Source organism: Diorhabda sublineata, chromosome 8 (assembly GCF_026230105.1).
Source record: "Diorhabda sublineata isolate icDioSubl1.1 chromosome 8, icDioSubl1.1, whole genome shotgun sequence".
Taxonomy (NCBI): domain Eukaryota; kingdom Metazoa; phylum Arthropoda; class Insecta; order Coleoptera; family Chrysomelidae; genus Diorhabda; species Diorhabda sublineata.
This window is the reverse complement of record NC_079481.1, coordinates 629,913-646,053: the sequence shown is the minus strand read 5'-3', so window position 1 is coordinate 646,053 and position 16,141 is coordinate 629,913. Positions and strand designations below refer to the sequence as shown.

The 16,141-nt window shown below is 30.1% G+C and overlaps 2 protein-coding genes across 2 annotated transcripts; both read right to left on the bottom strand.

Moving 5' to 3' along the window:
- Positions 1 to 145: 145 nt before the first annotated feature.
- On the bottom strand, positions 146 to 9,206 carry LOC130448240 (clavesin-2-like). The gene is made up of 7 exons (XM_056785519.1): positions 9,058 to 9,206; positions 3,585 to 3,801; positions 2,049 to 2,208; positions 1,929 to 1,990; positions 1,441 to 1,634; positions 1,053 to 1,169; positions 146 to 996 (listed from the first exon to the last, which is right to left on the bottom strand). Exons 2-7 carry the CDS (start codon positions 3,799 to 3,801, stop codon positions 736 to 738), a joined length of 1,011 nt encoding a protein of 336 aa, XP_056641497.1. The 5' UTR covers positions 9,058 to 9,206; the 3' UTR covers positions 146 to 735.
- A 5,824-nt stretch (positions 9,207 to 15,030) lies between these two features.
- Positions 15,031 to 15,928, bottom strand: LOC130447436 (transmembrane protein 208). Its single transcript, XM_056784249.1, has 4 exons — positions 15,791 to 15,928; positions 15,581 to 15,730; positions 15,388 to 15,524; positions 15,031 to 15,334 (listed from the first exon to the last, which is right to left on the bottom strand). Exons 1-4 carry the CDS (start codon positions 15,794 to 15,796, stop codon positions 15,109 to 15,111), a joined length of 519 nt encoding a protein of 172 aa, XP_056640227.1. The 5' UTR covers positions 15,797 to 15,928; the 3' UTR covers positions 15,031 to 15,108.
- Between the last annotated feature and the right edge of the window lie 213 nt (positions 15,929 to 16,141).

The following is a 16,141-nucleotide window of genomic DNA, read 5'->3' as shown; positions in this document are numbered from 1 at the left end:
AGTATTATTATTAAAGATAACGGCGTAAATGTCAAAATTAAACATTTTGTATAGTTTCAAATTTGATTAATTCCAACTTATTTTCATCATTTATTGTTATCTGTGTTTGTGGAGGTTAAAAATTGGAAAAAAAACAAAACAATTATTTCATTAAGTAAATTTATTCGTAAAATTATTATATTCACAGTCCTTTAAGGATACATTAAAGAATATATAAATCCTAGGATTGGTGATGATGATGTGGTATTCGATAAAAATACAAAAAAAAAATCTTAACCTATTAGAATCCATCAAAAAATAATGAATAATTTTATTTTACTTTGATATTTTTCGACTACACCTCGTAGGTATAAATAATAATATACGTCCTTATACATGTTTCAATGGAATAAAAAGAGATAGAAATAATTCTTAATTTTTAATTATTAACACCGACTATTACTTAAAAATTTGTTTTGAAAATTAGTTATCAAAGACCTGATTGTGTTTTTATTTCCATTTTATCGTAAATAATTAACAAATTTAAACAAAATATTGTCAATATTTATGAATTTATTACAACACACGACAACGTAACAGTAGCCACTAATTGACATAATTGACAGATTACGTTCCAGCGTTGCCGATTGGAATATGTAAAAGTCCAACACGACGCCATTTTCTCCAAACTCAACTCGATCTATTCAACATATTTCATACTAATTTAATTAAAATAAAAACTATTCGATACTTTTATCAATCGAAATCCAATTTTCGAAAACTTCCCGGTAAATCGCTTATTCCGTTTTCGTCTAAATTCACCGGTTTTCTTCTCCTGATGATTCCTCTGTCACTGAGAAGATTCATGTCGTCGTAAGAAAGGAGGCGTTTCCTCTTTCCCTCCAGTTCCGCTTTCCACAATCTAATCATCTCTTTAGATGGAATATCGCCACCGAGTTCCGAGGGTAAACAACGCCTGTTCACTTTCGTATGCAACTGATCTATAGACGAATGAACCTGAAGCGGAATTCATTTGTTGAAAAATAATTAAAAAGAGGTTAGAAATTACTCACGTTAAGTCTCCTTTTCAATTTATCACTTGCGAGCGTTAAAGCAAAATCGAAAACAAACTTTACTATCGATGGCATGTTCAGCACGTCGATCTGTTTGTGTCTCATCGGTATGGATTGCTGCGAAAAAGAAGTGAAACATTTCACTCGACTATTTACTAATTTAAAATCCATCTAAGACGCGGCAAAAACAATTTAACTCGATGTTTAGTTGAGAAAACCTAGGTTAGGTTACGTTAGATTAAGTTAGGTTATGTTAGGTTAGGTTGCAATGAGGTTAAACGGTAAAAGCATCGAAATTGGATGATTTTCTTTAATGTGCGTGAATATTGACTCAAGATACATGAAATATATGAAAATTTTCAAAATAATAACGACAAAATAAACTTACCTCGCCCCACCTCACCATTATAGCAAATTCTGTAGCGGTAAATAGAGGTACGTAATTCAAACTAGCACCGGCTAAATTAGCTACATGTGTAACACCTAAAATTTGATTTTCTTCATCATCTAACAACGTTTCGTACGTTAAAGCGAACGTTTTAGCCAAATCCACACCATTGAATTTATGTAAATTGAATTTACCTGAAAAAAAAAACATTTTGAAAGGAGAAAATATTAAATTAACCGTTAAAAAAATTGTAAAATATCAATTTTTATATCATTAAATACGAATAAACCCTTATTTTTTCGAATTTCTTTAATTTCCTTACTACTATGAAAATCTGGCAACGTTATTTCATTGACATATGACGTTTTGACACTACTCCTAACTGTTCGGATCACAATCCCGCTGCGAACCTACTGGGTAGGCAACCATTTCATCACCATTGAATTTCCTATTTTTTATTTTTTTTTTTTTCTTTATTCTACACTTACCAATATCATAAATGATGACTCTTCTACCGAAAGAATCTCTAAATGGACTAACGAATAAAAATCTACAAAAAATATATATAAAAAAAGGATCGTAAAATTCAAATTGGAAATAAAACTAACCCATCACCGATAATTTCGGAAACGTTTCTATCCAAACAATCCATATTGTACATGAAATGCTTGAACCTTTTACGGAAATTGAGATATTTCAATAAAATTTGTTCTGTCATACTTAAACTGAACTTTTTCACGCGAAGAAAACGCAGCAAGAAGCTGTCATCTGAAAAAATAAATCATCCTTATTCAATACATTTCAATAGTTTATTCTCATAATAAAAATAATCGTTGTTGTATAACAAATTCAACAAAATAGTCCCAGAAGTACCAGGCTTGACCTAGAGATGGCGGTAATTGCTTGTATAATCTGTGTTTCAATATTAGAATGTTTCTTTCTAAATTTGGCACACAGATGGCGCCGCCATTGAGTACTAATCCACTGTATAGTCCAGATCTGGTCCCCAGTGACTACTGTTTTAAAAACAACGTTCGCTGCTAACAAATTTAGATCAAATGAAGAAGTAATTGATGAAACTGAAGTCTAATTTGACAAATTTTTCTAGAAACACGGTATAGAGAAGTTAGAGATGTATTTTTCTTAGTTAATCACACGATTATATTGAGTGACGTATTATTAATTATTTAAAATCGTTTTATATTTATTAAATAATCGACTGTTACGTAAAATAATGTTCCATATTTCTCAATTTTAGTGACTCAATGAATATTTGCATGCAAACGACGTAATATGGGAAAAGAAAGTGCATTTTATCTAATCATATATTACTTCACGAGAAATATATTTTCATAAAATCGATAAATGATATGTTTTGATTTAAAACGCGAACGTCCAATAAACAAACATCCTAAACAAACATTTTTAATTAATAACTTAAAGTAGGTTATAAAATTTAAGCAATAATCTTTTTTTTTTTTTTAGTGTAGAATAAGTAAAATCAAGTTTGGGAAAAAACAAAACCATTAAAATTGTGTCTTTTGAAATTTCTATTCGAGATTACAGTAAATCATGATGATTAATATTACTAATTACTTTGAATATCTTTTATTTTGAATGCATTTATATGTATGACACGTAAAACAGTACTTTTGGATTATATAAGAAACGTGGTAGCTGTTAAATGTGTTGCATACTTTACTCTACAATGTCAAATCAATAAGAAACGTGGTAGATGTTAAATGAGTTGCATACTGTATTCTATAATGTCAAACCAATAAGAAACGTGGTAGATGTTAAATGTGTTGCATACTCTATTCTATAATGTCAAATCAATAAGAAACGTTGTATATATTGAACAAATTGCATACGTAGGATTGAAAACGAAAAAAATCAAAGATTATGTATATGTTTTACATGATGGAGGATACGGGGATTTTTATATGGGACAAATGTTCAGGTAACTATTAACCCTGAGGGTAATGCATAAAGTCGGTTAGTTGTTGAACGAGTTACATATATCACACTTACGTTATTATACGAGGGAGATACAAATTGCTATATGATTTAACGTGTGCATAATTTAATTTAATTTAAAAAAAAATGTTGGAGAATTTGTGAATTTATACGGTTTGTTATCTTACCAGTTAGGCAATTCTCTATATCGGGATGTTGATTAACCCAATTGCGTAAATGAGCGACGCATTCCTTTCTGGCGTTTTCGTTTTCCCTCAATTCTTTGCTGGCAATTTCGAATAATTCTTTTTTCAATTTCCTATTGAAAAATTTGTTGTCGCGTATATTGAAATTACAGCGATCCGTCCAGGTATCCATCATTATTAGTTCTGATTTGGTAGTCATCTAGAATTTAACAAATATACAGGGTTTATAAATGAGTCTCGTAAATCGAAGAATTCTCATCAAACGTGATTTTTTCTAAATTTTATATAAAACTAAGAGTATAATAGTATAATTCGTTACGTAAATAAAACCGACATCGACATTTTTGTATAATTCCATAACACACTTTCTTCAACATAAATGACACACCTTATATATTATATAATTTGGAATCTGAACTATTCCAAAACTGGACGTAAGCGTAGAGGCAGTTTGAACTCGTTTAAACAGGTCGATTTTTTTATTTCAATTTACCGCATTTACAAATTATCATCTAGTATACAGGGTGTGCCAACTTCGTCTGATTAATGTACACAAAAATAATAAAAGAATCCGGTATTACATTCTTCTGTAACATTTCTCAACATAGTAGGTATTATATACTGGATACATGTCGTCATTTTTTCGTATATCTCACGGTGAAAGTAAAATAAAACAAGTTAGGCATAAACTAGAAGAAGTTTGCACGGAATTAAGAGTTTATTAAATGGATACGACCCTAATGACTTTTTTAACTTTTTGTCAAATGTTTTCTTGATAAAATATTCAATATTTAAAAATGAAAAATGTCACGACAAGGAAAGATTAACGATCCTGCTTTGTACAAATTCTGCAGGTGCACAAGATTCACATCTGGTGAGTAAAAAAAGCCGTAAACACTTTAGGATTAAAAATAACCATTTGAAACAAAAAAAATACGATTTTTTTATGTACAATAAAACTTCAGCTTTAATTTTAATATAAATAAGGATTTTTGTTAATAAGTTTTGTTAAATTCGACCATTAATATTAATTAAACTAATTTAGTATTTATAAAATTGTAATTTATTTTGTTTTTTGTGAATAAAATTTTTTACAAACCGTTTTACCGGATGAAAAGTCGATTATATTTTATTTTTATTTATTTATATTTATACCACAATGGAATTGTTTTTATTATATTATATTTCTTGTAAAGAAAAGCAAGGTTATGAACAAAATTTTGATTTGAATAATAATTCTTGGTAATACGTGCGAAAACCAAAATTTAAACAAGGTCAAGTACAGTAATAACCTTTGAAATACCCCAAATGTTTTTAATAATTAACATTTTTCTAATGAAATGATTTATAATATAAAAATAAGCATTTAGAATTAACAGTATACGAGGTGTTTTATAAAAATTGGCGACTATTTCAAACAAACCAAATAAAACTATTTTCTACGCAATTTTCAACTTGATTTAGATATTCTTTTTCAAAAAATATGTGTTTGTAATTAATTTAAACGTTGTTTATTATTTGTTCCTTCGTTATAAACAGTAAAATACTGCGTGGCGTAGTTTAGACGAGACCGGACGACCTTCGAATACTAAATGAGGTGACGACTCCAGGAAAATCCTTCTGATGATCGTCAATTGCTAGCAGACGTCGTAGGCATTTCAAAAAGCTCGGTACATGGAAAATTTAGGCACGAGGAAGCTGTGCGCAAGATGAAATGGAACAAAAACAACACCGTGTAGATGTTTCCATCGAGTTTCATACGTGACTTCACATCCAGAACAAAAACATTGAAATCAAAAAGGTTTTTGGGATAATTTCCATTGACTATCAACGGTGGGTGTTACGCGGACTTACTGCAACGTTTGAACGAAGAAAAAAGGCCGAATGCGGTAAAGAAAATGTTATTTCATCAAAAAAATTGATGAATCAAAGTTTGGATTGCTACCCCTTGCACCATATTCGCAAGATTTAGCCCCCTTGGAATATTTTCCGCTCCCAGTTTTGAACAAACGGTCCGGTGGTCAAATATTTTCGAACGATGAAGATTTAATGGCTATTTTGAGGACCTTGACGGGTATCGAACTTATTAAACGTCGCTGGGAAAAGTGTGTGGGTCTAAAAAGGGAAATTACGTGAAAAATAAATATATTTGCGATTTCTTTGTTGGGCCAGATAATTAATAAGATAAATCTCTAGTAGTTTTAATTTTCCCGAAATGTCTACGGTTCGTTTAAACCTTCTAGATCTCCACACTGTTTCCCATAAGAAAATTCCGAGTTGTAGCTTTGTAATCTTGTATATCATGAAATCAACGTCTTCTTAACGTGAAAAACGTATATAAGAAACTCATTTTTTTTAAAAAATCTACTTTATTAGTTAATTTCAAGTAAGTTTGTAGTTTTTTCCAAGATTATATTTTAAATGAAAGGTCAATAAACGACGATACCCACCTTGAACTTGATTTTAAATACTTTCGCTATTATACAATTTAACAAATCAGTATGTATGTCATGATTTGATTATACTTATTATTCACTTGCAGTTTTTTGTAAATTAAAAATATGTAGAATCGATTAAGAAGATAATTCATTGTTATTCATTAATTTAGACAATACTTCGGATAAAACAAAATAATTTCAGAAAATTAAAACATTTAGATTATGCAAAATCATCGAAGTGAAACTGTCAAACTGTCAACTGTCAACATTGAAGTGGCTAGAGTCGCTCCAGAACGTTCCGGAAGTGTTCTGCAATACGGAACTGTCACTTTCACTGCATGGAACACTCGAAAAGCAAATTTCGATGTGTAATTGAATACAGAACGAACAAATTTCAGATGACGTCGTCTAAAAATTGTATTTTAAATAAATAAACTTCGATCGTACTCGTAGTCATTTCCATACGACTTAATCTATTGAAAGTGTCGATGATTTGAAGTAGTTGTTGTGGGTAGAGATGAATGATTTTTTTTTTCACGTCAACTGATTGATTTGTCAACAGGTTTATCAAATGATTTTAGTTTCGTTATTTACCGTAATAATAATCAACTTAAACTTATATTTATAACGTAATTTCTTTCGTTTTTGTCATTTTTCTTTCTTATTATATATAATTGACTCGAATATAATTATGAGGTGGTTAGAATTATATATTTTGTTAAGATTATACAAAATCATCGAAGTCAAACTGTCAAACTGTCAACTGTCAACATCGAAGTGGCTAGAGTCGCTCCAGAACGTTCCGGAAGTGTTCTGCAATACGGACCTGTCACTTTCACAACATGGAACACTCGAAACGCAACTTTCGCTATATAATTGAATACAGAACGAATAAATTTGAGATGACGACGTCTAAAAATTGTATTTTAAATAAATAAACTTCGATCGTACTCGTAGTCATTTCCATACGACTTAATCTATTGAAAGTGTCGATGATTTGAAGTAGTTGTTGTGGGTAGAGATGAATGATTTTTTTTTCACGTCAACTGATTGATTTGTCAACAGGTTTATCAAATGATTTCAGTTTCGTTATTTACCATAATAATAACCATCTTAAACTTATATTTATAACGTAATTTCTTTCGTTTTTGTCATTTTTCTTTCTTATTATATATAATTGACTCGAATATAATTATGAGGTGGTTAGAATTATATATTTTGTTAAGATTATACAAAATCATCGAAGTCAAACTGTCAACTGTCAACTTTGAAGTGGCTAGAGTCGTTCCAGAACGTTCCGGAAGTGTTCTGCAATACGGACCTGTCACTTTCACAACATGGAACACTCGAAACGCAACTTTCGATATATAATTGAATACAGAACGAATAAATTTGAGATGACGACGTCTAAAAATTGTATTTTAAATAAATAAACTTCGATCGTACTCGTAGTCATTTCCATACGACTTAATCTATTGAAAGTGTCGATGATTTGAAGTAGTTGTTGTGGGTAGAGATGAATGATTTTTTTTTTCACGTCAACTGATTGATTTGTCAACAGGTTTATCAAATGATTTTAGTTTCGTTATTTACCGTAATAATAATCAACTTAAACTTATATTTATAACGTAATTTCTTTCGTTTTTGTCATTTTTCTTTCTTATTATATATAATTGACTCGAATATAATTATGAGGTGGTTAGAATTATATAGTTTGTTAAGATTATGCAAAATTATCGAAGTCAAACTGTCAACTGTCAAAATTGAAGTGGCTAGAGTCACTTCAGAACGTTCCGGAAGTGTTTTGCAGTGTCACTTTCACAACATGGAACACTCAAAACGCAACTTTCGATATGTAAATGGATACAGAACGAACAAATTCCAGATGACGTCGTCTAAAAAAATATATGCGACGACATAGTTTTTGGGAAAAATGTTAATTAGAGGAATTTTACTGATTTTTATAAAAAAAATAATAATAGATTATCATGTTTTTTATGAGATAGAATTAAAAGTTTATCATTTTTATGACAATATTCAGATTGAACGTTAAAATTGTCGGTCGTTTGTATAAAAATATCCAATTGAGGTTATGTATATCGGTTACAATATAGGTTAGAATCATCACAAACTTATATCTTTAATTAGTTATAAAAAATGATAATTTGAATTGAAAAAAGGGAGTATAAAATAATAAAAACTGAAATTTACTTTGTTTTTCAAAATATCTCGAACATATTGAGAAATATGAAAAAAAAATTTAAATAAAATTTGTAGAGAAAAAAATTACCTATCAAATTGTTGCAGATCACTTTTGACGTATTTGCATTATAAAACGAGATATTTGCAATAAATAATTGAAATTTATAAATCAGCTAATTGTAATTTTAAAAAATATATAAAAAATAAATTAAAACGTGTTTTTTTTATTTTTTAATTTAATTTAATTCCGAAATATAATTACTATAATTTTTTTTTTTGAAAATTATGAAATATTTACTTATATTTTTCCAAAAATTTTCAAAATAAACAAAAAAACTACTTTTTCTCGGAAAAAATTTTACAAATCTCTTTAGTGAGTAAAAAAATATTAAAAAAAGAATAAATTGGCCATAACTATTTTAATTTATTTTTATTAATATTATTATTAATTTGAATCTGTTTGAAATTGGAAACAAAGCACGAAATTTTTATTAAATAATATATAAAGAAAATAATTTTTTTTCGTTTCCAGCCCTATAGATAAAATGTCAAAAAATTCTTTAAAAATATAATAAATTTGTAATCAATTATTTTGAAAATTTGAAAAATCTATTTTTAGAAATCATTTTTTTCGATTGACATTTCAACAAATATATTTTTAGGAATTTTTAAACAATTTTATTTCCAAAAAATTTTCAAAATTTCGTATAAATCTGCAAAACAAACTTTACGGATGATTCTAAAGTCAACAACCTACGTGCTACAGGGTAAATTCGAAAGTTTATTATTGAAGGAATCGCGAATATAAAACTTACCGTTGCTGTTTCAAACAAGTTCACCCACCGACAACCCAACAACTTGCACTAAAAGAAAGACGAATACCAAACCACCGAACAGAATATCCCCACCGCAATCGAGTTAAATTACGTGATAATTAATCAACAATAAACATATTTATTTAAACAAGATCATCGGAGCAAACGGCACAATATATAAAATATAAAACTTTCACATTGCACAAACAATTGTGTACAAAAAGGTGGAAAAAATAATTGAAAATTACGTAAAACTGATTTAGTACAACAGAATAAAATAAATCGAACGGTCTGGGAACAAAAAAAAAACGTAGAAATCCGTTTGTTTGTATTTTATACAACTGAATCAACACCAGTCAGTCTGATTGCTTCACTAATTTTTATTTTTGAATAATATAGTTGATAGATAGTAGTATTGAATTAGTTCCTAAATCAATTTTGAATCCGTTTGCCTAATTCCTAAGCACGCTTCTTCAATTTTAGAAAGATCGTTGCATAGATATCCATTTAGTAGCTCCGCGTTCAGAATTAGTTAACGGCTCAATACTTTACAATGCAAAAAAGTGCACAATCATTTGACAATTGAAATCAAATTTGGTTGGAAGGTTAGTCCACGTCCTCTGAATCAGCAAACGCTTCAAGAAGACGATGAAGGTTACACGCTTTCTCAAAAATGTTGAAAAACAGACAAAGGTTCAAGGTTTTCAACAATTTATAAACAAATTTCGAATTTTTTCGTTCGATTCGGCTGTTTCGCATTGTATAAAAGACATATGCACTTAGTAGCTCCGCGTTCAGAATTAGTTAACGGCTCAATACTTTACGATGCAAAAAAGTGCACAATCATTTGACAATTGAAATCAAATTTGGTTGGAAGGTTAGTCCACGTCCTCTGAATCAGCAAACGCTTTAAGAAGACGATGAAGGTTACACGCTTTCTCAAAAATGTTGAAAAACAGACAAAGGTTCAAGGTTTTCAACAATGTATAAACAAATTTCGAATTTTTTCGTTCCATTCGGCTGTTTCGCATTGTATAAAAGACATATGCACTTAGTAGCTCCGCGTTCAGAATTAGTTAACGGCTCAATACTTTACGATGCAAAAAAGTGCACAATCATTTGACAATTGAAATCAAATTTGGTTGGAAGGTTAGTCCACGTCCTCTGAATCAGCAAACGCTTTAAGAAGACGATGAAGGTTACACGCTTTCTCAAAAATGTTGAAAAACAGACAAAGATTCAAGGTTTTCAACAATTTATAAACAAATTTCGAATTTTTTCGTTCCATTCGGCTGTTTCGCATTGTATAAAAGACATATGCACTTAATAGCTCCGCGTTCAGAATTAGTTAACGGCTCAATACTTTACAATGCAAAAAAGTGCACAATCATTTGACAATTGAAATCAAATTTGGTTGGAAGGTTAGTCCACGTCCTCTGAATCAGCAAACGCTTCAAGAAGACGATGAAGGTTACACGCTTTCTCAAAAATGTTGAAAAACAGACAAAGATTCAAGGTTTTCAACAATTTATAAACAAATTTCGAATTTTTTCGTTCCATTCGGCTGTTTCGCATTGTATAAAAGACATATGCACTTAGTAGCTCCGCGTTCAGAATTAGTTAACGGCTCAATACTTTACAATGCAAAAAAGTGCACAATCATTTGACAATTGAAATCAAATTTGGTTGGAAGGTTAGTCCACGTCCTCTGAATCAGCAAACGCTTCAAGAAGACGATGAAGGTTACACGCTTTCTCAAAAATGTTGAAAAACAGACAAAGATTCAAGGTTTTCAACAATTTATAAACAAATTTCGAATTTTTTCGTTCGATTCGGCTGTTTCGCATTGTATAAAAGACATATGCACTTAGTAGCTCCGCGTTCAGAATTAGTTAACGGCTCAATACTTTACAATGCAAAAAAGTGCACAATCATTTGACAATTGAAATCAAATTTGGTTGGAAGGTTAGTCCACGTCCTCTGAATCAGCAAACGCTTCAAGAAGACGATGAAGGTTACACGCTTTCTCAAAAATGTTGAAAAACAGACAAAGATTCAAGGTTTTCAACAATTTATAAACAAATTTCGAATTTTTTCGTTCCATTCGGCTGTTTCGCATTGTATAAAAGACATATGCACTTAGTAGCTCCGCGTTCAGAATTAGTTAACGGCTCAATACTTTACAATGCAAAAAAGTGCACAATCATTTGACAATTGAAATCAAATTTGGTTGGAAGGTTAGTCCACGTCCTCTGAATCAGCAAACGCTTCAAGAAGACGATGAAGGTTACACGCTTTCTCAAAAATGTTGAAAAACAGACAAAGATTCAAGGTTTTCAACAATTTATAAACAAATTTCGAATTTTTTCGTTCCATTCGGCTGTTTCGCATTGTATAAAAGACATATGCACTTAGTAGCTCCGCGTTCAGAATTAGTTAACGGCTCAATACTTTACAATGCAAAAAAGTGCACAATCATTTGACAATTGAAATCAAATTTGGTTGGAAGGTTAGTCCACGTCCTCTGAATCAGCAAACGCTTCAAGAAGACGATGAAGGTTACACGCTTTCTCAAAAATGTTGAAAAACAGACAAAGGTTCAAGGTTTTCAACAATTTATAAACAAATTTCGAATTTTTTCGTTCCATTCGGCTGTTTCGCATTGTATAAAAGACATATGCACTTAGTAGCTCCGCGTTCAGAATTAGTTAACGGCTCAATACTTTACAATGCAAAAAAGTGCACAATCATTTGACAATTGAAATCATTTTTGGGTGGAAAATTAGTCCGCGTCCTCTGGACTTCTTCAAGAAGACTATGCAGATTACACGCTTTCTCAAAAATGTTGAAAAACAGACAAAGGTTCAAGGTTTTCAACAATTTATAAACAAATTTCGAATTTTTTCGTTCCATTCGGCTGTTTCGCATTGTATAAAAGACATATGCACTTAGTAGCTCCACGTTCAGAATTAGTTAATGGCTCAATACTTTACAATGCAAAAAAGTGCACAATCATTTGACAATTGAAATCATTTTTGAGTGGAAAATTAGTCCGCGTCCTCTGGACTTCTTCAAGAAGACGATTAAGGTTACACGCTTTCTCAAAAATGTTGGAAAACAGACAAAGGTTCAAGGTTTTCAACAATTTATAAACAAATTTCGAATTTTTTCGTTCCATTCGGCTGTTTCGCATTGTATAAAAGACATATGCACTTAGTAGCTCCGCGTTCAGAATTAGTTAACGGCTCAATACTTTACAATGCAAAAAAGTGCACAATCATTTGACAATTGAAATCAAATTTGGTTGGAAGGTTAGTCAACGTCCTCTGAATCAGCAAACGCTTCAAGAAGACGATGAAGGTTACACGCTTTCTCAAAAATGTTGAAAAACAGACAAAGGTTCAAGGTTTTCAACAATGTATAAACAAATTTCGAATTTTTTCGTTCCATTCGGCTGTTTCGCATTGTATAAAAGACATATGCACTTAGTAGCTCCGCGTTCAGAATTAGTTAACGGCTCAATACTTTACAATGCAAAAAAGTGCACAATCATTTGACAATTGAAATCATTTTTGAGTGGAAAATTAGTCCGCGTCCTCTGGACTTCTTCAAGAAGACGATTAAGGTTACACGCTTTCTCAAAAATGTTGAAAAACAGACAAAGGTTCAAGGTTTTCAACAATTTATAAACAAATTTCGAATTTTTTCGTTCCATTCGGCTGTTTCTCGTCTTTTTGAAAACTGAAACAATGGAAATTTGATAAATACGACATCTACCGTGACAAATCGACAAAAATGTTACGTTCAAAAATTGAATTTTTAATGCGAGTAAAAATTCAATTTCCTGATTATCCTAATTCAAAATAATTCACCACTTGTCGGCCTTCATTATCGACCTTAACGTGGGTAAACGAGTATTGGAACCAGAATCAGAGGCCAACGATGGTTGTTGTGTCGTTTCCACTTATTTCGAGGTATGGAAATTTATAAAGAAAACAAGTTCGGTTACTTCCCAGTATTTCTTTAACTCAAATTTAAAAATATCTCTCAATTATACGGGGACTCGATTAACAACGTTGATTTCGCAACTTTATAAACCTATAACTCGACATCATTTTCACTAACTCTCGAATTTGCCCCGTATATAAAATATACGGAGCGGTAATCCCGAAGGTCGATTGAAGAAAGAGAATAAACAAAATCGTGTTGCAACAACTACTATAATTGTTGTTATATCATCGTAGTTTTTGTTTAAATTTATTTCCTCGACTTTCGTACGTGTATGTGTGCGTAGCACTTGGAGAAATGACCCACTTTTTTCCAGTTACGTCGCTCTCGTAAACGATCACATCCATTTCATATTTTTTTTTTTCTATAATTTTTACTCTCCTCGATTACATCACGTATACTAACAAAATACACTCAAATAAAATTTTACATGAACGCTAGACGTTTTCTAAACAAATTTAACAAATTAATTTCGACACGATTCATATACAGGATGTCTTAATTATTAATTCACGTTCGCTATGTATTGAACTTTGTATTCGAATCGACTGAAATCATTCCAGTTTCCTTTTAACGTCGTCCTTATTTATTATTATTATTATTTTATCTTTAAATATTAACAAGGTTAACGTGAACGAATGTCATTGACATTGTAGGAATAAATTATCAACCAAAGACCAGTCTGGCTATTATTTTGAATATTTTAAGGTTTTTTCCATACACAAATATACGAGTTAAATATTTAAACCGTTTAATTCTTTCTTATTCACATAAGTTTTATTTCTAAAAATCACATTTTGATTTTATTTCACGATGTACCTAATTGGAAGTAATTTGTTTCGCACTGTTTACTTCTTAAACTTTATTTGATTATATGTATGTTATTCAATACCATTAGCTCATTTCAATTATAGTAAAATGAAATTGATGGATGTCTTGAAATATACTTTCATCTTTATTAATTATTATCTGGCATGATTTATTGCTGAATAGCAAAAAAATATTGAGATTTCATTCATCATTTAATAAAATATTAAAAAAGATATTTCAATTTTTGAGAGAATCCCTTTGATGATAGGCAACCAGCATTACTTACCTAAATTAAAGTTTAATGTGAATACAAAATATTTTGTCAATTTGTTGTATAATAATTTTATAAACTTGAGTTTGATAATTAAATAAATAGAATTTTCAATTTCTCACGGGATTTGAAATGTTCCCAAAACCTTCGAATAAAACTATAAAATTTAAATCAGATGTAAGCAACTAGCATAACCTATATTAAATCTAGACATCCTTTAGAATTATGTATTTTTTCATTGTTTATTTAAGTCTTATAATAACAAAATATCAGAAAAAATATTTCTTCGAGTAATTATTCATTACAATTTCGAAGAATTCAGTGAAGATATAAAAATAATAATTATTTTAGATCAGATGCTGGCAACCAGCATTACACCAGTAAAAAAGTATGATTTTATGGGACAGACGATGTTATTTTGAATTCTATGATGTTTGTAGATGAATCTGGAACAGCCAGAAATCTTGGAGATTCGATTAAAGCAAAAATATGCATATTTCTGAGAGAAAAAACATTTAAATTTCGCGCCATTAGTAAAATTTAAACTGGCTAGATGTGTCTTAAGAAACTACATTGTTTACTAAACCAGGTGGCGCTAGTTTAGTTCCATGAAATAACATTTTCGTGACCTATCTAAACAAAGATATTCTGTGTAAGCTTAATATCAAATTTTTATATAAATACAGTGCGAGACTCGAATATGGACTAACAAAATTAGTAATTTACTGAAATGTATCTATAGAATTTTATTTTTTGTTTACAATGATCACTAAGAAAAAAATAACGAATATTTCAGTATAATACAGAGTGAGTCTTGGTTGGGGATTTTATGATATGGTCATTTGTGTCATATCACCGATTTAAATGAAAAAACAATACCAAAACACTTTTCATAATTTTTATTTTTTAAATAAACAATTGTTTACCATCTACCCGAGTTAATTGATAAACATTATTTAAAATCATCTCTGCATTCTTTTCATTTTTCTTTCCAATTTCTTCTGCTTCTTTTCGTTAACTTCTGGTTCGCCCGAATCAGGTTGTATAAAATATGGTTGTAAGATGTTTTTCCATAATATCCAACCACCTCTACACGGTACCGCTAACCACAAGTACCAAAAGTAATTAGAAATAAGAGAGGATAGTAATTGACAACCAGCAGTTAGGATGATTATGTCTTTTACGTGCCTGAAATTTCAAATATTATTCGAAATATATGGAAACTAATTGTTAGAATTTACTCCGCTATTCCTCCTTCCATATTTAAATCAACACCGCTATCTAACAGCTGTCCGGTTTGTGTGTATTTGGGTTTAGCCATATACGCCATAAATTGATAACATCCTATATAAATTAAACATGAAAACAAATATAAAACCTAAAAAGTAATTAAATAATTTTTATAAAAATACACAAACATTTCGTAAAACTCACTATACTTATAGTTGAATTATAGAAATACAGAATTAATAATGAAACGGCATTTGCTGATACTGCCATATTTCTGTAAAATTTTAATGTAGATACATTTTCTTCGGCAATTTGCTTCGCACCTTTAGTACCTTGTTTACCTTTTTGTTGTGGCTGTAATAAAATAATTATTTTCCCCCTATATTAGTATTTTTATGAAGAAAAAATACTTACGGCCATTTTGATTATATTTAATAACGATAAGACCAAAAATTGTTAAAAGTTTAATTCATAATATAATTAAAAATTCTCTATTCAACGTTCCACGTTGGAACTTTTCACTCATTTCACATTTATTTTGATTTTGGTTATATCAAGCATAGACTACCATATAGACTAGAGGTTCGTTGCAACAATAGCATATTCAATAGGAGCGTTCTGGCAAGCAGGAGATAGAATCTTATATATTAAACTGATCATTTCAAAATATTTATCAATAACTTGTTTGCTTTCAATTTTGAATATAAATATCGAACAAAATATTTTGCCTTATAATTTACGCCATCATTTTTTTGTCATTCCTTC